Source organism: Mauremys reevesii, linkage group 1 (assembly GCF_016161935.1).
Source record: "Mauremys reevesii isolate NIE-2019 linkage group 1, ASM1616193v1, whole genome shotgun sequence".
NCBI lineage: Eukaryota > Metazoa > Chordata > Testudines > Geoemydidae > Mauremys > Mauremys reevesii.
In genome coordinates this window covers 233,028,538-233,054,071 of record NC_052623.1, presented here as the reverse complement: position 1 = coordinate 233,054,071, position 25,534 = coordinate 233,028,538, and the positions used below count along the sequence as shown (strand labels likewise).

The 25,534-nt window shown below is 44.5% G+C and overlaps 1 protein-coding gene across 3 annotated transcripts in view; it reads right to left on the bottom strand.

The window, feature by feature from the left end:
- Window positions 1-5,047: 5,047 nt before the first annotated feature.
- Window positions 5,048-25,534, bottom strand: part of LRP6 (LDL receptor related protein 6) — a 197,169-nt gene continuing 176,682 nt past the window's right edge. For all 3 annotated transcript variants that reach the window (XM_039545877.1, XM_039545884.1, XM_039545895.1), the window contains 6 exons: window positions 24,682-24,918; window positions 21,995-22,105; window positions 19,975-20,205; window positions 18,475-18,608; window positions 17,120-17,217; window positions 5,048-6,520 (listed from right to left, as the gene is read on the bottom strand). In XM_039545877.1, coding sequence (XP_039401811.1) covers window positions 6,229-6,520; window positions 17,120-17,217; window positions 18,475-18,608; window positions 19,975-20,205; window positions 21,995-22,105; window positions 24,682-24,918 — 1,103 coding nt within the window. In that variant the 3' untranslated portion in view covers window positions 5,048-6,228. The remainder of the gene's footprint in view (window positions 6,521-17,119; window positions 17,218-18,474; window positions 18,609-19,974; window positions 20,206-21,994; window positions 22,106-24,681; window positions 24,919-25,534) is intronic.

Sequence of the window (25,534 nt, the reverse complement as noted above, 5' to 3'; positions counted from 1 at the left end):
ACTTGGGAGCTCTGGGTCAATTCACTGCTTGACCACACACTTCCTGTGTGAACTTGGGCAAGTCACATAGGCTCTCTGTGTCTCGGTTCCCCATCTGGGATAACAGCACTGTCCTACCTCACAGGGGAGCTGTGACGATATATACATTAAACACTGTGAGGTGATGGGGAGAACAGGTAAGTACCTGAGAGAGATGGAGACTGACTGCAATGGAAGTCAGTAGAATGACTTGATGTCAAGGCAATTCTTTATGGGCTTTAAATTAAGCATATGCATTAGCATTTGCAAAATCTGGGCCTGTATAATCAGAGAGTTAAATAACATTCTGACATTTACTGGAGGCCAAACCTACCTCAGCTGTTACATTCCTTCCCCTTCTCCCAGAACAAAACTGAAGTTACTCTATTTTTTTCCACTCAGTTTTATTATAAAAATCAACATTTCATTTGTTACAACTCAGTTTATAGTAGTAATTGAAAAGGGATTTTTGTACAAGGTTTATGTACAGCTTAAAAGTAAAGCACTTTATTTTACAAAAAAAAAAGTTAGTGAATGAGTGGATAGGGCTGACCAAATGTTGGCCATTATAATATAAATACATCCTTGCAAAGCACCATCGTACCAAAGTTGATGAACAAGAGACACCAGCTGGCTTTAAGACAATGACAAACAGTGATTAAAGCTTACAAAAAAAGGATAAAAACAAATAAAAATAAAACGATAAAAATCTGAAAGCAGCACCAGATCCTTCACTTGCAAACGAGGCTAGTTCAGCTTAAGCCTGGTGGTATCCTCCTTACAAAAGGCTCTTCTGTTTTCCCTTCTTGACTCTTAACTGTTTGGCTTAAGGCTACAGCTGACTTAGTGAGTCTTTCCCAGCTTTTCTTCATTTAAAAGATGGGGAAGGATGCAGGACAGCTCTTCAATAATCCCACCACACCAGGGCCCTTTACTAAGATAATTTCTGGATGGAATCTAGTTTGCCAGTTGTGCCCCATATAACTTTGGAGCTGGATTTCCCAGCTCCAATTAATTTCGCTTTAGCATCATTCAGAGTCCATCCAGGTGGTCTTCCCTTATTTACAAAAATACTACAGAAATTTGCCCAACATTCTACAATTTCCAATAGCATTTGAAGCATTGCCCCTTAAAAAACCGTTGCAATATTGTGTGCCTGCCCTGTACTTACGAGATACAAGAACTATTCCTAATTAATTTTCTTTATGCATACTCCACTTGGCAAATAAATTGAGGCTTACATTTCGAGTGAAATCCCTCCAAAAGCAAGAAAATTCCAGAGTTAGAAAAGCTGCTTTGGACAATAATTACTTTTGCATTCAATAATCAGTAACATATTTACTGATTTTTTCTGGTAGAAGCAAGAGGTAATCAGCTATTTTTGCATGGTGTGTGCAGAAAACAGATTCTGCCCGTAACTACACCATGTGACCTTCACACTAGGGACAAATGTGACACGGAAAGTAACTGATTACTTTTCAGAATGAAATTTTTGAATGGCACAAACTGACCCAGGAATTTTGGGAAAACTTAAAATTCATTCAGGTAATGTCTATCAAGCTGATAAGACTGGAAATACTCACGGATAGTTGCCTTTCAATAAAATTTGGACACATTCAAAGAAGGGGGGGGGAGAGAAAGGCCATAAGGCAGAACTCAGTTTGGTTGTGTAATTCATGCAATGGAGGCATTGATAGAAAGCAAATCATCATAAAGGTAGGGGTAATGTACAACTTGGAAACCAGATCATCACCAAAGGCCAGCAATGCAGGAAATGAGATATTCTCCATTTCCCTTCATGCGCCAGCAATAGAGGGTAATAGCTGCTGGCTCCAAGCATCTTAAAAGTACACTTTCATTTATCAGTAAGCGAGGTCTGACACACTGATTTCCATGTAAGCTGTAAAATACATAGAAAATTCTTACTAATTTGCATTAATTATCAAACTAATGATAATATATCACATAATGGATATTTTTCCTATAGTTTCTTGTAGATATAGTAGTAAATGTTCTGCAGTATGTTTTGTAAATGCAATAAAGTCTAGGTTATATGAGACAACACTACAAGCTGCCATTACCTCTGTGCAGAGCGGCAGGGTGAGCCTTCTGGATTATTAACTATTATTGGTGGGAGTGGAGAAGAACATTATTGGCTCTATAGATCAGGCATCTTCACATTAGCAAAGCTCTGTGTGTACATACAAACAGAGTTGTATTTGGGATTTAGAACACAGGAAATTGTAAATTACAGTTCCCACAGCAAATCTAATCCTTTGGTATAAATTGGTTCAACTGCAAATTCTGTATTACCAAGTTTCATTTAATGCTTTGATATGTATGTAAGTAGGCAGCTTGGCTGAATTTTGGATTCATGGAAACTAGAATTTTAAGATTTTTAAATGCTATCTTTAGGAAATAAAATTAAAATGTTCCATCAAAGTAGTTCTTTGCATATAAATCTCCTGGCTTTTAAAAATATGAAAAAAACCATGCATGTTCCTTTTAACATGCAAAAGGATATGGCAGGTATACATTTGGAGAACCACATTTCTGTTTGAATCACTATACAATTCAAACATGTAAAGCTACAGATATGAGTGTAGTGACCAGAATGTGCACCTAGGGAAACCTATACTCATGTTTACTGAAATGGGCTATGTGGTTTTTAAAAAGCTATACCTTTCCCTGCTCCCTCCAATTCAACAAGATGAATTTATTTCCATGTGCAGATATTCAGCTACAGACATTCTGATGCATAGGCAGGATAAATTACACATGGTGCACTTGAGGAAAATGCCCCACTGTATATAGCTCTGATTCAGGAAGGTACTCAAGAGTGCCTAATTTTAAGCATGCATGTCAATGGGACTACTTACGTGCATGCTTAACTTTCAGCACTGAAGTACCTTGCTGACTTGAAGCCAATGTGCAATGGACTTAAAACTTCATTTCTCAGTCAATTTCAAAGTAGCAAAGCGCATACTTCCTTATGTGTGATAGAGACAGCACAAGCCAGGTCTGGTTTGATGGGAAAGGAGGAGAGAGATTATTCAGTCTCTCTGTCAAATCAGTCCTTGGCTTATCCACCAGGAATATTCCAGCAAGGATGCTAGTTGTGGTGATGTTTTTGTGGTGATGTTAAGTACATGGACATCTACTTAATGGGAACATCCTTAATCTTAAATTGATTTAAGATTTCCACTTTAGATTCATGTAAATGATTGCAAATGTAGGTCTCAACTTTCCCACTAAATTATTTGGTAAATCAGAACAGGAAAAGAGCTCACCTCCCCAACTGGTCTTCATTATCTGACAGTTTTCCTCCCATCATTAAAATAAAAGCAGCAGCAGCTTATTTAAGTACATGCTGCGCACAATTAGATACACAGTTCTAATATATTTGGTCAAATTCTGCATTGCCTTATGTTCTCCCCTCCACCCCAGCCCGCTATTGACTTCAGTGGAGTTGTATCTGGGTGTGAGTACAAAATCTGGGCATTAGAGAGCTAATTCTTCTAAAACAAATCCCTCCAGTAGTCCAGTTTAAACAAGCATGTATTATCTGTAGAAAGTCCTTGTAAAAAGAGACAGTCTTACTCTCCCCGTAAGAGGATACCACAGCTTAAGTTGAACCACCTCAGAGTTTTTCAAACAAACAAATTGGCACACTGAAGCGTTCTGCAAGTAGAGACCATTGACATCGCAGTACAAGCACTTGGACTGAGATACAACAATGCAATATTCTTCTGAGTTCATTAGTGCAAGTTTCCACATGTGAACCCCACACGGAATGCTGCACATTTAAAAATGTAAACAACGTAGAAGTCTCAATTCTGATCAGCACCCCAGCCTCTGCTCACCCTCTCCCGCTCTTCATATAAATGGATTGGATTTCCCTTTATAGCTCACAATACCTTCCAATATCCATCCTACTGGAGACCACAAGCAAGTTTCTTCACCAACAGGAAGAGCCAAAGGAATAGCTACCAAAATTCCTAGGTACCTAGAATAAAGCTCAAGGTATCAGCTGGGTTAATATTTATGCAAAAGTTAGTGCACCTGACCCAATGGTCAATTCCAATCGTCTGAGGATCATTCAGAATTTTTTTTAAAATACTTTGCTCGAAAGCTTCCTTGGGTATCTTCAATTACTAGAAAGGTACAGCAAGAACTCCAAACTTAGAGCTGAAACTGAGAGAGGCTCCAACAGTCAAGCTGAAATGCAGCATGGGCAAGAATCACTCAAAACTTCATGAAAAGTATGGGATTTAAAACTAGAATATTTTTAGCCTGCATCTCTTGGTAGAAACTGACTGTAACAGAGCAATAAACCCATCTGTCCCTTATGAATAGTTATTACACCAATGCTGAGCCCTAGTACTTTAATGCAGGAGTCCCTCAGTATCCTTTGTGAGGAGAGGTAAGATTTAAGATCTGATCTTTGGAGCGGCTCCTGAAACTCCCATTAAAAGTCAATGGGAATAGCAGATTGGTAACACATCCCAAGATCAGATCCATTGTGAGCTCCGCTAGTTCAGGCTGTTGAACTCAAACACTGCACAGGAGTCAGGAAGAGTTAAGAAGATCATATGTTGCCCTTCAGTTCATGCAAACTGTTTTTAAAATGAATGCATACTATCCCTTTCTAATTGCCAAAGGAGCTAAGGAGATACAAAAATACAGGATGCTAATATAAAATGATTTGGTTAAAAAGATCTTAAAATTTGACATTCACAGTGGTTAATACTAAAGTATTAAATGCATGCCACGCAAAAGAGGAGGTATGTAGAAATCATACTGAGAAGACCGGCTTACCTAACACGAACACAGCATGAACAGTTAATACAGCAGGGGAAACATTTCTAATGATCAAAATTCCATTTCTTATAGATTGTGTCCCAGTCCCCCCTTGACAATGTTTAAATGCTTTCTTACTAGCAAATAATATAAATATATATATATATATCTATATATATATATATATAAATGATTTGTATACTGTGATATTAACTATACACTGAAAGTATTGCAAGGATACAGGAGTCATTTACAGTAAAACTAGCAATTTATGGTTAAATTTATAGTTTATAAATATGTTGTCTATATTATATGTGGTATAAAAATATTTGACATTTTGCGGGCACTAAATTAAAACAATTTTAAGGGACTAAAATAATTCAGGTATATGCATATTACCATTGTCAATTACATGAGAATTGGGCTGACTTAGTACAAAATGGAATCCCAAGACATCAACTGAATAAAGAAACCCAAAACATAACATGGCACTGCAAGACAAGGCTAATAAAAAACGCAGAGGATGAATTTTCATTAGCTCAATTCTAGAAGTACTTTAAACAAGGAAATCTGATTTAACAAAATGGCTCTGGGGGGAAAGCACGGGTGGAAAATGCAAAAAAATTAAAGACATTTTTAAAAGTGTACCCAACAAAATTATTGAACTTCCAGCAATGGAGAAAGTTTAAAAATGGGGGGAGTGATGCAAATGTAGGCAAAAAAAAATGCAGATGCACTTTAATTTTTAAAAAGTGTGTGACAATATATTCTAATATTTCATTACATTTGTACACACACATATAATAAAATATTATAACATATATTCACTGCTACGATTACTGTATTCCTGTAGAAAACATAAAGCCCTTTGTGTATGGTTAATATCTGTCCTGACTGTTTCTTCAAGTTTAACTTTCATTGCTGGCCCTCCATAGTTAAAGTAGAGGTTATTTGGCTACTTCCAAGTATCTATGGTATGCTGCTCTGAGACGGACGTCTTTTTTTATTATTTTTAAAACTTTTTTGGTATTGATGAACCCCACACTTTGCCTCACTGGACAGTGACACGTCCTGGTCCTTCCATTTTCTCATGTGCTCGGTCACTTCACTGGATTAAGGCATTTTTTTTGTTCCATTTGCAAAAATAAAAATTTTGTACAAATTTCTATTCTTTTATACAAAAATTTCTTCTTATGGCACAAGCAGCAGATGCTGTTTAAGAAAATATATAAATATCCTTTTTTCTTCTGTACAAATATCTCTAGTATTCCCCACTCCATTTCATAACTTTTAACTGTACACTGTCCTGCCTCCTCCCTCCCTAATAGCTCCTTCCCCCCTCCCTGGTATGGACAATTTGTATTTACACTTTCGTAGTGGAGGCAGTTAAGGAAGGGGGTGGAGGGGCCCTCATGAGGAGTCCGTGCAGGGGGATGGAGGCGGTGGGTAGAGGTGATGGGAATAGCTCCGTTCTGTGTACGGGGAGGGCGGACAGCTTTCATAGTTCTCCTCCGCCGAGAGGTACTGGCTCCTTGGCGTCGGTGGAGGGGGCACAGGCTCGGAATCATAGTTCAAGTCACTGGTGTAGCCCTTAGTCACCGCTGTTGTGACCCGCCGGCTGGGGGCGTAGTCGCTGTCACAAACATCCGTGCTGCAGGGCGTGGTGGGAGGTGCAAAATGCCGGTAGCTGTATGGTCTGTAGCTATGTAAGGGAATTCATAGGACAGATGTCAGCGCTTAAAGAGAAACTATAAGCCAAAGACTCAGATAACGGAACACAGGCCAGATATATTGCCTCATGGAGGGAATACTCATTAGCAGAGCTGTGATTTGTCAGAGTGCTGGCAGCTCCAAAACAAGGCCAAAAAAACACCCCAAAACCCCAACCCTGCCTGTCTGGGGAAAACTACCCCAAAAATGTTCAGAATTTTCGAAATGGAAAAGTTGGAAATTAATTCGTTTCATGTTAAAAGAAATGCTTTGTTTCACTTTTGGAGATCTTTAAATCCCCTTGATAATGTAGCTTTGCAAGAAAAGTAATGCGCCATTCACAAAACCAAGGAGGTGGCGCCCCAGATTATACACAGTAGCCTAGAGGTTAAGGCAATCACCTGGGATGTGGAAGAGCCAGATTCCAATCCCTGCTCTGGAGCAGGGACTGGAACCCATGTCTCCCCTCCACCAGCTCCTTGTTTTTGTGACTGGTGTCTAAGTCCCCTAGTGAATCTAGGCATCAAAACTGAAACGTTTCTTTTCAGAAATGTCAAAATAAACAGTTTTGACGTCTTAATTTTTCTCTTCAACTGAAATCATTTGCCAAAATCAGCATCAATTGGTTAAATGTTTCAGTTGACCTGAGTCTGCACTTCTCAGTAAAAAATTTCAATTAAAATATGTTGCCCAGCTCTACTAATTAGCCATCACGAAGCCTCAACCCTGGTCAAACTGGTACAAAAGGGGTGGGATTTGGGGTTTTTTAGAGGTTGGGGGAAAACAGAGTGTGTGGAGATGTTCTATTTCCAGTTTCCTCTGCTGATTAATTTGGCACTGGATCAGAGGCCACAGACAGAAAAGCTAGCTCATGTGACTGTTTTACTGCCGCCAGGAGAAACATCTCCCTGAGCAGCTAACGTAGGTGCAGTTCCCATGTGCTGCTATCAGAAAGCAGTTCTGTAGTGGGTGCAAGAAAATAAATCAAGCTGCACATATAGATGAGAGCGACTTCTATTGCCCAAGACACTGAGGCTGTAGCAGCCACAATTGCCAGTGCCTCTGCCCCAAAATCAGAATGCCAATTCCTCTAGGTCAGTGGCTCTCAACCTTTCCAGACAATTGTACCCCTTTTCAGGAGTCTGACTGGTCTTGCGTACTCCCAAGTTTCACCTCACTTAAAAACAGACATAAAAATACAAAAGTGTGACAGCACAATACTACTGAAAAATTGCTTCATTTCTCAATTTGTCTGTCTGAAATTTTAGTTTGTACTGACTTCGCTAGTGCATTTTATGTCGCCTGTTGTAAAACTAGGCAAATATCTAGATGAGTTGATGTATCCGCTGGAAGATCTCTGCGCACCCCCAGTGGTACACATACCCCTGGTTGAGAACCACTGCTCTAAGTCAATGTCAGAATGATAGGAAAGACAAGATGACCAGAAGTAGCAATAGGATATATTTTTGATTGGGAGAGAGAGTTCTAGAAATATCGAACCCAGCACTACACGCTCAGTATCATTAATGAGATTCAAATGTCACATCAGCTAACAATGATCAGAGTTATCCAAGCCACTGCCAAGCTTTGATGTTGGTTTGCTTTCTAAGCTGCCAGTCCCTTTTATAGGCTTTTCATAAGGCCAGAAGGGACCACTATGAACATCTAGTCTGACTTTCATAGAACACTGGCCATATGTTCTGTTAAAGGAGAATAGATGATTTTTGAGCCCAATAACTTCATTATCCACAAGCCCATTAGGAAGAACTTGTGTATCTCTATCAAAAACAACTCCCTCTGGTAGTCGACCAGTGCTGCTTCTGTGTCTTGGGTTGGGTGAGGGGCACGCCCTATCGCCTTGGAAAGAGGCTCCTTCTCTTTCATTTGTGGTAAAAACCCAAATAAATTAAAACAAAATCATTACAGCAAAAAGACTGAACATTCACCTTTGGGAATTATTACATTAACTAAAAACAATGGGCAAAAGCTTACAAGTCTATAAACAACAGTGAAATAGGCCTTTAAAAAAGGAAATATGTAAAAGTTTAACAGTGGAAACCCCCCTTTAGCCCTCCCCCGAAAAGAAAACAAATAAGAAAAGGGGTAAAAAAGGATTTAAAAATTTAAATATAGATACATGTAAAAAAAATCAGAAACTCCTCATTGTGGAATCAGAAATAATTATGTTGTGCCCTAGCTAGGCTATGTATCCATGTTATCTATGTAACATTAGACTCTCTTCTTTCTTTTTCCTTTCCTAGGATTTGCCTGTCATCTTTCTCAAGATGGCGAGGCCCAAATGATATATTGCGTGCCAAACAAATTATTCATGCAGGAAATTTAAAACAGCATAAGACATATTCTTCTAGAGTGAATGGCTCTTTCGTTATCTTTCTGGTGTAAATGATTTTCAGTAATAGAAGTAATGAGACACCAAGCTTATGCAAAACTTAAATAAGTTTTGGACAAAAACTGAGTGATATCCCTCAATGATACATGTTTGAGAGGAATGCTGCTAACATATTTTTGCACTCTGTCTTAAATTTTTGGCCCCAATCCTTCAGACAATTATGCACATGCTTCAATGGGACTACCTTTTCAGGGCCAACATACCAGGCAGATCGGACCTGGGGTAGAGATCTGCCAACTGAATGCTGAAGGCATCTCACAGTCCAAGTATGACTTCCTGGAGAAAATGGCAAAGACCAACATCGATGTTCTCACCCATGTCGCAAATGAAGAAAAGACCCGTTGCTACAAAATCCATGGCTGTAAACTCATAGCCAGCAATTAATTGCCCAAAATGGGGCCTGGCAATTTACATCAAGCAGGAGATCAACAAATATGTGGTTCCACCTCCTACAGCGCACAAAGGAACAACTACCATCTCTGTGCGCATCGGCAAGCTAACTATCATTAATGTATACAAACCACCTGGTACACCATGCCTCAGCCAGCTCTGCAGAATGTGCAGGATCCTGCTTATTTGTGGGCAACTTTAAGAGTCACTACACACAAAAGACGGTTACTCACTGTTGTAACTGTTGTTCTTCGAGATGTGTTGCTCATATCCATTCCAGTTAGGTGTGCGTGTGCCGTGTGCACGTTCGTCGGAAGATTTTTACCCTAGCAATACTTGGTGGGTCGGCTGGGCGCCCCCTGGAGTGGTGCCGCTATAGCGCCGAATATATACCCCTGCCGACCCATCCGCTCCTCAGTTCCTTCTTGCCGGCTACTCCGACAGTGGGGAAGGAGGGCAGGTCTGGAATGGATATGAGCAACACATCTCGAAGAACAACAGTTACAACAGTGAGTAACCGTCTTTTCTTCTTCGAGTGATTGCTCATATACATTCCAGTTAGGTGATTCCCAAGCCTTACGTAGGCGGTGGGGTCGGAGTGAGATGTTGCAGAATGCAAACTGCTGAGCCAAAGGCTGCATCATCTCTGGACTGTTGAACCAATGAGGCAAAGGTGTGGACCGAGGACCAGGTAGTTGCACGACATATCCCCTGGAAGGGTAAGTGAGCCAGGAAGCCAGCAGAAGAAGCCTGAGCCCTGGTGGAATGTGCAGTAAGGTGGCTCGATGGAACATGGGCCAAGTCAGAGGAGGTGCGGATGCACGACGTCACCCAAGATGAAATCCTCTGGGAGGAGACAGGTAGGCCCTTCGTCCGGTCTGCCAGTACGACGAAGAGTTGGGGCGTTACGAAAGGGTTTTGTCCGCTCGAGATAGAATGCGAGCGCCCTACGGACGTCTAGGGAGGGCAAATGTGCTCCCCTCGCGATGAGTGTATCTTCGGAAAGAAGACCGGAAGGAAGATATCCTGGTTGATATGAAAGGTCGACAGCACCTTGGGGAGGAAGGCCGGACGTGGTCACAACTGCACCGTGCCCTTGAGAAACACAGTATACCGTGGGTCCACCTTGAGAGCCTGAAGCTCGTCTGGCTGATGCAAAGGCTACAAGGAAAAACTGTCTTTCAGGACAGGTATATCAGCGAGCATGTTGTCAGTGGCTCGAATGGGGCAGTCCTAAGACTGGTTAGAACCAGGCTGAAGACCCAGGTTTTGGCGGGGCGGTGAACTTGGGGGTATAAACGCTCCAAGCCCTTGAGGAACCTAGAAACCACAGGGTGTGAGAATACGGTGCGGCCACTCTCCCCTGGGTGGAAGGCAGAGATGGCTGCCAAGTGTACCCTTAATGATGACCACGCCAGGCGCTGCTGTTTGAGAGACCAGAGGTAGTCCAAGATGGAGTGGGTCGGAACCTCGGTGAGAGAAACATTGTGCGTTTTGTAACAGCAGGAGAAACCCTTCCACTTGGCCAGATATGTTAATGGAGTGGAAGGTTTCCTACCACCCAGGAGAATCCTGTAGAACCGAGGAAGAACAACATAACTCGGATCGGTTTAACCACGCAGCAGCCCTGCTGTGAGGTGCAGGGACTGCAGGTCTGGGTGGTGAAGTTTGCCGTGATCCTGCGTTATGAGGTCTGGGCAAAGAGGCAGGGGAATCGGGTTGGCTACTGACAGGTCTAGCAACATGGTGTACCAGTGCTGCCTGGGTCACGCTGGAGCGATCATGATCAGGTGCGCTCTGTCCCTGCGGAGTTTTAGCAGGACCCTGTGAACCAGCGGGAACGGTGGAAAAGCGTACATCAGACGGCTCGTCCACGGCATCAGAAAAGCCTCCAAGATCAAGCCCGGGGAGAGGCCTTCGAATGAGCAGAACTTCTCTCTCTTTCTGTTCTCGCGAGAGCGAAGAGGACTATGCAGGGAAAGCCCCACTTCCGGAAAACGGAATGGATAATGTCCAGAGGAATCGACCATTTGAGAGACAGGAAGGATCTGCTGTGGTGATCCGCCAGAGTGTTCCGGACCCCTGGGAGAAAGAACGCTACCAGGTCTATCGATTGGGCTGTGCAGAAGTCCCGGAGTTGGATAGCTCCCTGCAAACAGGGGAGGACCGTGCTCCTCCATGCTTGTTTAGGTAACACATGGTCGTTGTGTTGTCTGTGAACACTGAGACACAACGGCCTTGCAGGTGCTGCTGAAACGCCTGGTACACAAGGCAGACTGCTCTCAGCTCCCGGACATTGATGTGCAAGGCCAGCTCTTGAGCCGACCGAAGGCCTTGAGTGCGAAACTGACCCAGGTGAGCCCCCCAGCCGAGAGATGGGGCGTCCGTCATGAGGGACACCGAGGGGTGAGGTGGATGGAACAGCATCCCTGCACACACCAGGGAGGGCGTCAACCCCCAGTCGGGGGAGCCTAGGACGCTCGGGGGTATCGAGGCGACCATGACTATGCTGTCTCTGCTCGGGTGGTACACCGAGGTGAGCCATGATTGAAGTGGACGGAGGCGAAGCCTGGCATGTTTGGTTACGAACGTGCAGGCAGCCATGTGACCCAGGAAACCTAGGCAAGTGTGAGCCAAAGTTGTCGGAAAGGTCCGTAGACCTTGTTTAATTGTTACCATCACGTGAAACCGAGGCTGAGGTAAGCAGGCTCTGGCGAGACTGGAGGCCAGGATGGCCCCAATGAATTCTATTCCCTGTGTGGGAATCAGAGTGGATTTCTCTATATGGATAATAAGGCCTAGACGCAGGAATAGGTCTTTGTCGACGCCCACATGACTGGTAACTTGGGCCCTGGTGGTCCCTCGAATGAGCCAATCGTCTAGATACGGAGAACGTGTATCCGACGGTGGCGGAGAGAGGCGGCGACTACAGCCATGCACTTTGAATACACTTGGGGCTGTATAGAGGCCAACCGGGAGGACCGTAAACTGGAAATGACGACGGTTGGCCACAAACCGGAGGTACCTTCTGTGTGGAGGATAAATGGCGACGTGAAAATACGTGCCCTTCATATCGAGGGCGGCATACCAGTCTCCGGGATCCAAGGATGGGATGACGGTCCCCATGGATACCATGCGGAACTTCAGGTGTATCATGAACTTGTTGAGTTCCCGCAGGTCTAGGATAGGTCTGAGACCTCCCTTCGCCTTGGGGATTAGGAATTAGTGGGCGCAGAACCCTTTGTTCCTTTCGTCCTTTGGTACCTCCTCTATAGCTCCGACGGTGAGGAGCGTCCGCCCCTCTTACAAGAGGAATTGCTCGTGAGAGGGGTCCCTAAGAGGGACGAGGATGGATAGGCTTTTGCCCCATTGGTGGTTAGAAGGACCCTGATTTTGCCTTTGGGGTCCTGACTGACGCCTACGACTGCCTCAGCGACGCCTGCTGGCAAAGTCCTGTCTTTGTCTAGGCGCAGGGAAAGGGCAGTGAGGCTGGGGCGGAAAGGTCGGTGCTGAGTCACAGGCGTGTGCATGCCAAGAGGGAGCGCATAGTGACCTTGCTGTCCTTTAGGCTTTGCAGCCTAGGGTCAGTTTTTTTTGTTTTTTTGGGGGAGAACAGGCCTTTGCCATTGAAGGGCAAGTCCTGTATAGTGTGCAGCAGCTGCGAGGGAAGGCTCGATAACTGGAGCCATGAAATGCGCCTCGTGGCAACACCCGAGGCCAGAGTCATGGCTGCGGAGTCAGCTACATCCAACAAGGCCTGGAGGGAAGCTCTCGCCACCTTCTTCCCTTTTTCCAGGAGGGAAGCAAACTCTTGACGGGAGTTCTGAGGAACCGGCTCCGTAAAGTTTGCTCACCGCCGCCCATAGTAGCAGCTAAGCAGGGCTTGCTGGTTTGCTACACGAACTTGCAGGGCCCCTGCCGAGTACATCTTACGGCCCAGTAAGTCCATTCGCCTAGCCTCCTTGGATTTAGGGGCTGGTGCCAGCTGGCCATGGCTATCCGTCTTATTGACGGACTGGATGACAAGGGAGCGGGGGGGGGAAGATGTACATATAGGTACCCGTAGCCCCTGGAGGATACCATGTACATGCGTTCGACTCCCGTGCCCGCGGGCAGGATAGTAGCTTGAGACTGTCAGACGGTATCCGTATTGGCCTTGATCGTCGGAATGAACGGTAGGGCCACTCTAGTGGGGGCGTCAGCCGACAAGATGTCTACGACCGGATCCCGTATCTCCGAGACTTCCTCCACTTGGAGATTCATATTGAGTGCCACCCATCTCAGGAGGTCCTGATGGGCCCCCAAGTCGATTAGAGGGCCCGAGGAGTACACTCCTGCCCGCGCCTCATCTGGGGAGGAGGAAGAAGAAAGGCCGGGGACAAGCGGGTCCTGTGAGGGCTCGCGCTCCTGGATGACCTCCTGATCCGGTGGGATGTGGGAGTCCGGTGGCTGAACTGGGGCTTCCTCCGTACCGGTCGGAGGGGGGCGGCTAACTGTCACCTCTGACACCCAGTGCTCTGACAGAACAGAGCGAGATGGGATCGCAGGTAGGCCTTTGGCCTGATGGCACGCCCAAGATGTACAGGGTGACCACTGATGGGGTCAGGGTCCTGGGCCTTGGGCACCTGGAAGACTCTGGTGTGCACATCCGAATCACAGTCCTGCGCGTATAAACTGCCTGCGCAGGACAACACTGATGCATGTCTGGATGGCCATGGAGGAGCTAAAAAGCCCTGGGCAGAGTCTCCCTCTCTAGCTGACGTCGCTCGACGCGGCACTGGGGATCGGTACCGGGATGCATACCAGTACCGGGAGCGAGAACGGGACCTGCGACCAGAGCGGTGCTGGGAGGTCGACCGAGATCTCAAGGCTCGACGTCGGGAGTGGCGACGGGAGTCCGGTGCCGGGAGCTGGATCGGCACCGAATGTAGCGGGCCGGCAAACAGGACGCTGATCGGTGCCGCGAGTACGACCGGTATCGAAATGGAGAACGGTGCCGGGACTGCGAGCGGCATCGGCACCTGGATTGGCGACGGGACCGAGAACATCTGCGGGACCGCGATCGTGAAGGGTGCCGCTCTGCGGTGCCGACGCAGGGTGGTCTGATCAAGGCAGGCTTGCCGATCGACTGTATAACCCGCACTAGCGGTGCCGGGGGTTGAGGCAGCGCAGGCGCTGTCATTGCAATCAACTCCCTCGACGTGGAAATGTGTCCGGCGTGGAGGGAATAGTGAGCTCAACCACGGCTCGCACCAGAGAGCGTTCAGGTACCAGACTCGACGGCTCTTGCGTGGCCGGAGTCGACGGTGCCGATATTGTCGGTGCCACGGCAGGTATCGGTGCCGAGAGGTCTGACTTAGTATAGCGCTCAGGCTGCTGAGCAGGCGGCTCGGACGCAGCAGGAGTCTTGTGCCTCTTCATCCTCCAGGAGAGGGATCCGTGCCGAGCGGACGTCGGTACCAGCGATCCAGTGCCGAGGGAGCGCTTCTTGAAGACTGACCAGCGCTCAGTGCTGAGAGCGGAGGGGTAAGAGCTGCCTCCCTCAGGAGCTGCTTGAGACGAAAGTCTCACTCCCCTATTATTCTCGGCCTAAAGGCCTTACAAATGCAGCACTTATCTGTTAGGTGAGATTCCTCGAGGCACTTAGGAGAGGATCTCTTGTCGGCATCGGCTTGTGGCCGGCCGAGCACGGTTTGAAACCCTGTGAACCGGGCATAGTACCCGGCACTGGGTGCGGGGAAGGGGATAATCCCCAAACCCCTGTGAACTATATACACTAACTATACTACAAACGAATAAAGTTAACTACAACTATATAAATCTGAACTAGATATACAAGAATTAACGAGAGAAACTACAAGAAGCTAGGGAAGTGGAGGTCAGCTAAGCTGCGCTCCACTGTTCCAACGACCGACACGGGCGGTAAGAAGGAACTGAGGAGCGGGTGGGTCGGCAGGGGTATATATTCGGCGCTATAGCGGCGCCACTCCAGGGGGTGCCCAACCGACCCACCGAGTGTTGCTAGGGTAAAAATCTTCCGACGAACGTGCACGCGGCGCGTGCACACCTAACTGGAATGCATGAGCAATCACTCGAAGAAGAATGAGGCCATGCTGCAAACAATCTTCCAGGCAAAGAACTGACAAACCGGACTTCAGCAAATGATATTCCCCTCCTTTCTGATGCGAAACAGCAGGTTACTTTCCAGTCTGCAAGATGGGGCGGAGGATATTGCCCTGACCTGACGTTCATCTCTAAAGACAATACAGGGCACACCAACACCCATGCCATGGATCATCCTCAATGACTTCCTGATCACTCAAGACAGACTCATAATGGAATTCAAATCCCAGTTCTCTACTCAAAACCTGCGCCAGGCTGGAACTTTAAAAAAGCAGACTGGGCCAATTTCACTATGATTGTGGAAAACACCATCTCCCGCATTCCCCCCTTCTGACCATTTTACTGCGCTCCTAATCTCTGCCACAAAGAACAACATTCTCCAGGGACACAGGTATACTCCTGGCTGGATTGCAAAGAGGCACAAGCTCCTCCACAAATACAATGAGCATAAAGACCCAAAAACTGGAAAAGCCCTCCTGGCATCACGGGCTGCAGCAAGGCAGAAATGGTGGCTTGAATGTGTAGAAGGTCTAAACTTAACACGCTGGAGCAGACATGCCTGTAACACTTGCAGGCTACAAATCCCACACGCTATTAGGCCACAGGTGAAAACCAATGCCATCGCTGCTAAATGTTTGTGGACTTCAAAACAGCCAGCAAACAGACAGTAGTGCAGACAAGTCCAGCATCAGCTTCAGCAGGTGATGTCCACAGGCGCGCCATTGTCCCAATGGTCTGGGCCATTCAGAAGTAAGGAGATTGATACAGACAGTGCAGCCAAAAAACTGGGAAAAGCAGCAGGAAAAGATGGTATCTATCCTGTGTTCTTGTATAACGTGGATCCACTGCCATGGAAATGGATGATGCAGCTTTTCACCAACATCCTGGAGACCAGTGAAATCCCCCGAGTGTGGAGAGAAGCCATGGTCATTTCCTAAAGCCTCTACTGTGACTTTCTGTATTAGCAAACGTGGAACTTCCAGCTATCCGTTGAGATACAGTCATGGCATGTGAACTTAAACGCACCAAAGACTACCCAGAACTTCCCATCCAGCAAGTTATGGATAACATATCCTACCACCACCTGAAATCGCGAAAACCACTGTGGACCACATGTGACCATCTCATGTCTCTGGAGCCAGCCAGGGAATGGCAAAGTGTCTGGACCTCATCTACCATTCCAAACAAACACAGTCATACTGACCCAACAAGCCGCCCTCTCAGTTTTGACCCACCTTGCAAACTTTGGACCACACTGACCTGCACCCTAACAACCCACGGAAGACATGGCTACTTGATTAACAAAGACTCCCCGTCATGTGACTGTGCTGAGAACATCCAAACCATCCACCACATCATAGCGCAGCCCCCCCAATATGGATTCAAAGGTAAACTGGATGATAACCATAACATCATGGGGGTATGGAGTTGAAACGGCCTAGGGACTTACAACTGCATCTATAGCATGTTGCTCTGCAGATGGCATGTGTGAGACAGAGAGTGTGGAACTACGCATGAGATTTAAATTAAGCATCTGTATAACTGTTTGCAGGATCAGGGCCTTAGACTGTAAACTCTAGGGCGAGGACGGTCTTTTATTCTTTGTTTGTACAGCAATTAGTACAATGAGGCTTTGATCCAGATTGAGGCTATTGTACTAATAAATACCTGTAGGATCTATGAGTGGAAGGACTGTTTGAAGAATAACCAAATTCCATGGTGTAATGTGAGCGTTCAGTAGCTGGTGATGGTGGAGGGTTCAAAATCTAAAAAAATTAAAAAGAGAGGCATCTTTTTAAACAGCCACAACGAAATTAAAGAGGAAGAAAAAATTAAATACAGCCATGATGATATTCCTACCCAATATTAAAGAAAACACTAGTTTGTAGTTTACACCTTTCCTTCTTGTTAAGGCAAAGCTCAGTGCTGCACCTGGACAAAGCCATGGCCCCTTCCCCAGCGTAAATTCCTCTCTATAACCTCAACATCCTGTGAACCTCGCTTGTATCCATTTCTATCTAGGCTATCACTAAGCTTTCCTCCTAAGGAGCTGACGACTGTTGCTATTTTGAAGCACTTAATGCTGAAAAGTAAACCCAAACCAGGCAATTCAATACTAGATTGTCATCAGGTACACACACTGCTATCCTAGGCAAGCTGGCTGATAACCGCCATAACCAGCTCACAGTCACCAGATACTGTGCTGTTTCCAGTATTGTTATTTTGCTGCCCCTTGGTTCTTTATATGACTCAACAGATTCTGGCTCTTAGAGGAAAGAGGATATTTCAACTGTAGTGAAATAAACATCCTAGGGGGAGTACGTTATAGGGCCTCTGACATCACGGTCAGCAGTTCAAATTCAGCCCACACTGATAACAGTTCAGTTTATCACCACCTTGTTTTGTGGGTTATAGATACAGAGGTTGGTAGTATTAGTTGCTACTGGAGGCAAGATGACTTAGAATCTAGACTGTAAACTCTTTTGGGCATTGTCTTTTTGTTCTGTGTTTGTACTGCCACTAACACAATGGGGTCCTGGGTCCATGACTGCAGCTCCTAGGCGCTATGTTAACATAAATAACAACAATGTGTTTACTAGCATGAAAGCCACCGCTGCAACTGGTTCTCCTGCAAGAACTGTGGATAGTAGACTCCCCTTTAGTGATGATCCCTCCATGCCAAGTTGGAGGTGCCTCAGTGGGGTCAAAGGGGAGAAGTTTTCTCTGCCTATGCTGTACCTGTTCTATAGTTTGGGGTTTTTACAGTCTCCAGGACAATCAGTCCAACACCTTTCACCAGCACTAAATCCATTAACTTTTTTAGTTTAGCAAGACATTCCTCTGCAGCTTTGGAAGAGGGCATGCTGTACACACACATTTCTTCCCAATTCACCCACTCCATATTCAAACAAACAGATCTGCTAGACTAGAAATCTAAAATAAAGCCCTTGCCAAACAGCTAACCCCAGACGTGCGCGCTGCTGCTGGACTGAAAGATACCCACACCTGGAAGTGTGACTTACTGGAGGGAAGTAAGTGCCCTTGGTACTCGAAGAACTACTGGAGGATGCCCCCGTGACATGGGCTCTGTCGTAGGGAGGCCCGCTACTTCCGGCCATAATGCTGAGGGAGCTGATCACAGATTTACGAGACATTCCTAAAGAAGATGACAGACACTATGTATATCAATATTAAAATCTTTAAAGAAAAACTGAAGAAGGGATGGGGGTTAAGGCTAAAATATCTCTCTACAGGATACAGGCACTATAAACACGACAAAAAAAAAAAGAAAGCTGTCTGCATTAAACAATCCTAGTCTCCTTGATGGAAAAGCGAAATGAAGTTACTCAGGGGATAAACATGCTGGCTTAACGTTCTAGCCACTGAATTCAGGAACCTGGCATGGGGCTGCACGAAAGCTTGTGCAAAGAGAAACGGATTCCTTTCACTTGAATGGCTTTGAAAGGCTTAAGAGAGAAGGTACTTCAGCCCTCTCTCTATACTCAAGAATAAAACATTAAACTGATTTTGCCTGTCTCATGCGTGCGAGAGGAAAGAGGTTTTGTTCTTTCTTTTCCACACAGCGAGTTTTTGCAACAAAGTGAAAGGAGACTAGGAGGGAGGCCTGGCAGAAGACGTATGTGAATGCATTCCGGACTACAGCGAAAATTCTGCTCAAAGCTCCCTCTTATGAAAAGCAGCTTATCGCAGGAAGGCAAAAGGGGCTGATGCATTGATATATTGCCATAACAGGCCTGCAAAAAGCATTTACAGGCAACTCTTTTGTTCCAGTTGGATCAGAATAAAGCAGCAAGAATATGGATTTTATTAAAAAGACTTGGCACTGACTAATGAAAGCTTATTATTTGTAAAGAAACAGATATGGGAGTCTTGCACATTAATTAAGACTAAGTGCACATTTGTGACCTAGCCTTAGTTTCGTATCTCATCGGACAGATAAGGTTACAACTTATGGCTAATGTTTGCACAATGCTGTTTAAGAGGGTTTACAGAAATGAGGCTATAATTACTCCTGGTCATTAAAGACCCCATCGAATTCTCCACAAGTACACAATACAGGGCATTTATCCCCGAGACAGGACAATTCCCAATCAACATGAGTGACTATATTCTGTCTAAATTCCTGTTGATTTAATTCTCTCTCTTTATTTCCTGAGCCTACAGTGCTGTGCAGAATTGCTGGTGTCATTACACTGGCCCCAGAAGAGGATGAATTTCAGTAGTAAAAGAAGTGATCCCTAGGTATGCGTAGATACAGTTACTTGTAGTTCTGCTGCTTGTGGATGACACTGTTAGAAATCAAACAACAATTGAGTAATACAATTTAGAGCATTCAATCCTGTCTTCCGAGGGGCAGGTGCCCCGAACTATGTATCTGGTACAAACACCTACTTTGCTGGTGAGCATGTGCAGGAGCTTGCATTATAACTATATAGTGCCATTAAGAGGCAGGATAAGGAAACCAATGTAGTTTCAAAATGCTTAGACACCTTCTTACTTACCTGGGAGAGACCCTGACAGAGAGCTTGGGTGAGGCACATAACCAAGTGGTACGGAGGCTGGTCCATGCACCACATAGTCATTAGTCATTGTTTCCCCATCCCCCTTCATGCGTGGACACAGCACCCTCTGGCAGATAAAGTACATTGCTCCAACCACAAAAACGGTGAGGATCACTCCAATGATCGAGCCTATGGTATTGTTGGCTTGTGGTGCTGGCTCCTCTGTTGTGTCTAAATGAGGAGAGGGAAATCAGATTCTGTAACATTCATGCCACTCTCCCCAAAAGAAAAACTGGAAGCCTATGCTACTGAGCTTCCAAGCCACTTACAATAGCCTTCTCATTAAACATGCAGTGTGAACAAATGCCATCTAGGCACTAGGATGACATTTTTACCTGTAATTAAGGACAGCTACTTTTCACATTTGACCTAAGTGGCATATGAACCTAGAGCAAAAGCCAGTGTTATAATTAATACCATTAACTCCACCTCCTCTGCTGTCTAGGGGTTTATTATTCATGGCCTAGCATACACTGATGCTAAATAGGAGAACCATGGAAGCAATGATCAACTGTGTCTGGTGGCATTTCCAAAGACACCTAACCTGCCCCATGTGCACTTCCAACTGATGGTAACAGCTACACCTGATCATCTGTCCTAGAAGTATCATCTCTGCAAGGCAGTGCCACCCTGAATTGTTATTACAAGCCCATCAGCAGTCAGACATGGATGCCATTCCTGAAGGCACTGAACTGTAAGCAGTGATATTTCTCAGAACAATGGACAACAACCTGACTATGCCTTGAGACTCTGGGAAGACGAGGAGGTATCAAAGCATTTACCTACTCTATTCAGGGTCTTATATTACACCCATCTCCATGGTATCTAAGTGGCTACTCTTCAATCCACATATCCTTGTTCGCTGAAGTCTGCGCCAACCCTTTAGCCAATTTCTTTGGCTCCCATATCTAATGAATCTACAGAGATGAGAAAATAAGAACCTGTCCACACTGGAAGCAGAAGAGAACTAGCTACAACCTTATCCCAGTGAATGCATTGACCTAACTTCCCTCCTCCCTCATTACAAACAGTAGACAAGATAGGAAATGGGCTCAGGTCAGTGTAACATGCTGTTATGTGCACATTTGTGATAGTGCCTTCTGGTGTCTGGACCATAGGGAGGATAAGGCACCTACTATTACTGCCAACAAAGGGAGATCTCACTTATCTCTGAAGTAGATTCAGGAGCTAAAGAATTATGGGTCAATTCTGGGTTTACATTTGTGTGTTTTTATTCATTAACTGTGTCTGTCATGTGCAGTACATCAATTGGTTATAAAAGGTGAGATGATTTCCCATTTAAAATTTCTAACAACATAACAATGATGCAGGTGAACTTTAAGGCTGAAATCTACTCTGTTTGGCTGTAGCTTTTTTTCTAGGGACCTGGAGTCTTTCAAGGCAGGCAGGCACAAAGGATATTATATTCCATAAACCATAATCTGCAACTATAAACCAATCAGAGAATTACATAGGCTTTAGGCACAAAGGAAACTTTTTAGCATATTTCTATGTGCAGAGAAAGGAGCACTCTTAAAGTACCTCTTGTGAATTCTATGGCTGAAGCAGAACAGATTGGTTACCACGGCCTCAGGACATTCTGAAGAGATTCTTATAGTACAGAAGAATGCTTCCATCCACGCATACAAACATATTATTAAGCAAGATTTCAAAAAAAATTTTTTTAAATGTTTAAAATATAAAGGGACAGAATTTAACTGTTTTGAATCCGAGACACTTATCAGAATAATAGATTTTTCACTCCAAAAAGAGCTACATGTCAATTACCTTCCCATGATCCCCATGCATTAATTATTGGGCAACAGGTGAGGCAGGAACACCCACCTTAAAATTAATGCACGTGGCTTTAATATTGAGAGCGAATCCTAACTCACTGAGGAGTGAAACAACCATCTTCACTTGCTGCAACCATGTCTCTGATCTCAGATTTTACACTTACAGCATCCTTGCTCATCTGAGCTGTCACTGCAGTCCAAGTTGTGATCACATTTCTTGTTTTTCCCAATGCACTGGCCACTGGCGCAGCGGAACTGATCGGTTAAACAAAGCACTGGAGGGGGGAAAAATGTCCAGAAATGTTCAATGTCAGATACTCAAGAAAACAAAGACAGGTGATCAGGTTCTGTAGGAGGGTAATACAGTGATAACCTGAGAATGTTATTTCCTATTTGCAGGGTAATAAATATGGTATCCTGGGCTGAATGAACTCAGAGGCAGAAGGCCATGGTGTTTATAGGAAATAAACCCAGGATACAATTAACAGGAAGCACACAAGTTATAATTACTATTAACTTTATCCATTACAAGTCTGAATTTTGAATGAGCGAAAAGAATTAAGTTACAAAAACTTATCAAGCTGCTAAAAGATAGTTACTACTTTTCAAAGAGGTCACAAATTCCTTCCAACACTCTCAACAGACCCTTACTCTTCCTAACATATCTTTCTACTGTGTATAGTCATTGAATTGGTTATCCAGAAAACTAAATTGAACAAATACCTGCCCTCTGGGTAATAATGGCTGTCAACTGATAAGAGTACATTTCATATACGGTATGGTTGTGAAAACACTGTACAGTGATTATGTAAACAACAATCAATAAGAGTGCAAGGAATTGTAGGACTAGGGTGACAGAGTGAGAATATCTTGGCATATCATGAACAAACCTGATAGAATTAAGACAAACTTAATTCAATAAAGTTAAACTTTATTGAATTAGAGTTAATACCTTTGGGGTACATTGTATTAAAAATGCAATGATGTATATGCTATTGTAGAACTGAATGTATCTTCTCTAGTAGGAAGGAGGGATGCTAGCAAACGTCCTCTGTTATCAGCTTTGAAAGCCGTTGGGGCGATATGCATACACTAGTTCATATTGGACTCTCAGGATCAACAGACAAAGAAAAGACTTTTGGATTTAAAAAACCCAAAAACGGCTGACTCAGGGGCCTTCTTCCTGATCCAGCAAATAGACAGGACTCCTGGTTCATGGAGGGCCCCAATCCTCAAGGGAGGAATGGCAGGCCTTGCCCTACTGAGGCCTCAAACCTGTGTGGTTGTTCTGAAATGAAGCTCTGATGAACTTGTAACCTCAAGGAAACCTCTAGGGTGGGGTGATGCCTGGTAAGCTTATTAGCAGGTATGCAGGCTCTTTTATTGTTTTTAATAGGATTTCTCTGTAACGCTTTTTACCTTAAGAATAAAGTAGGCTCGCTTAGAAACAACTGTGTGATAACTTAAATCTATAGCAATCACTCTATCTGTCTCTGAAGAGGAAGCAAGCAGATTGTCCTTGCTGGAAATGATATAGTGAAGGTAGGGAACTGTGCAGCCTGAAAACACACCAAGCAGAATGGAGTAAGACGGAGTCTCTGCCCAGAAAGGCAACATCTAGGGAGCTGGAAGCTAAGAGTTGGGTGCCCTTGCTGAACCACTGAGTGGAAATACAGGTACAGCTGCCCTGAATAGTGACATATCGGAAATAAAATTCTTATTTTCATTAGTAACCGGTGAGCTTTCTTTCTCACACTAATCAGACAGGACAACATCATATCAGTATGATGTTTTTTAAACCACCTGAAACTTTGCAGCCAGAAGTTTCTCATCCCAGAAATAAGTTATGAACAGAATCAGAATTTAATGATGTGAAAGACTGAATCGCTTGGCAGTACTGGTAGTGGATATGGAAACTTTCATTCCAAATCAGTCAGCTTGTTGAAATCTGGCCTAGGTCATTAGTTTCCTAAATCATTCCCAACCGAAGGCTGGCTTGGGGCCTGTATTCTTAGCCCTCGTCATAGCAACTGACTTTAAAAGCAGTCCCTTTAGATTCAGAAGTTTTTACGGCCTCAGAAGAGGAAACTGATTGAATGGATGTGGAAAAATGGCTATCCCCTCATGCTCAGAAGTAGCCCCTCCAGGCCAAGGCTGAGACATACTGGCAGGGCAGGCAGATGGAGGAGGACAGCTTGCCTATGTTGCACTTGTTTTACTGACATAGGACTTCACACTCCAAGCAACTTTCAACCAACATGAAAATTCATTTAATTTAGAGAGAAAACCTCTAAGACCACAAAAATTGGAGGCTGTTCACATTTGGCATGGTAGTATCACTTCTCCCCATAACCAGCTCTGCATGCTGCCTTTTGTTGGAGTTTGCAGGTGGAGGACATCTCCAAAACACACTCATCCATCTGCATTCTCACCCATCAACACCCACTTTAAATTCCACTGTAGTCAGATATTATATCATAAATGAATACAAATCTAATTTTCCCACAGTTTCCATTAGTCAGTAAGAGGTATTCGAACAGCTCTCTCAACATACAATTAAACACAAAACTAAGACCAATGCTTTGAGATTTTTAGAGCTTGAAATAAAACAATATCTCATTCTTAAATAGCATCAGTAGATCTCAAAAGTGCTTTACAAAGGAGGTCAGTTTCATTATCCCCATTTTACAGCTGGAGAAACTGAGACAGAGGTGAAATGACTTGCCCACGCTCACACAGCAAACAAGTGGCAGAGCTGGGAATCACATCAAGATCCTCTGGCTCCTAATCTAGTGCTCTATCAACCAGGGGCCAGGTATTTAGGTGCCTAACTCCCAAGCATCCACTATACCTTCACAGTTCTTCTCATCTGAGTTGTCCTGGCAATTTGCCTCTCCATTGCACCGGAGGGTGCTGTCTATGCACTGTCCGCTTTCACACTGGAACTGGGAGTCTGAACAGACAGGGCAGTTCTTTTCATCACTATGGTCTTCGCATTCAGTGAATCCATCACAGCGCCAGGCCACTGGGATGCAGTCAATCTCCCCCGTGAAACAGGTGAACTGCTGAGGGGAGCATGTTGGAGGTTCTTTTAAAAAAAAAAGAAAGCAAAAACAAACCCAAAGGAACACGTCAATAATCCATGTCTACAAGTAGCACATCTTAAAGGAGTTGGGTTCTCCTACCTCTCTATTTGACAAACATACCCCATGCAAGGTATTTCCCACCCCCCTCAGTGATTTGAACAGCTCTGAGCGTCATATATCAGAGTGCAGGCTCATGTAACTGGAGTAGAATCTGGAACGAAGAGAGGATGAACAAACACATGCATGCAAAATTCAAAGGACAATACTCCACCCTCTCCACCCTTTCCAACAGCACAGTATACCCTTCCCTTGTACTTCATTAAGTCTTCAAAGGTTTTCACTTGAAGTCAACACACGAAGAGTGTTTCTCTTCCTCTTTCCCCCTTTCCCGCAATCCCACTGTGTACACAAAAAATGGCTCGCTTTCTTTTTAATGTTCAATAATTGTATAGAAAACATTAAAAGGATATAATGTGCTGCAGATGGATGTGCTGTGACTCAATGTCTAGTTATGTGCCCTCTATAACTGTGTTCAGTCAAACTTGTTTTAAAAAGACAAAAAAATTGCTCCATCAAGTCAACTCCTGCTATCTCCACACAGCTGTTAGCAGTTATTTA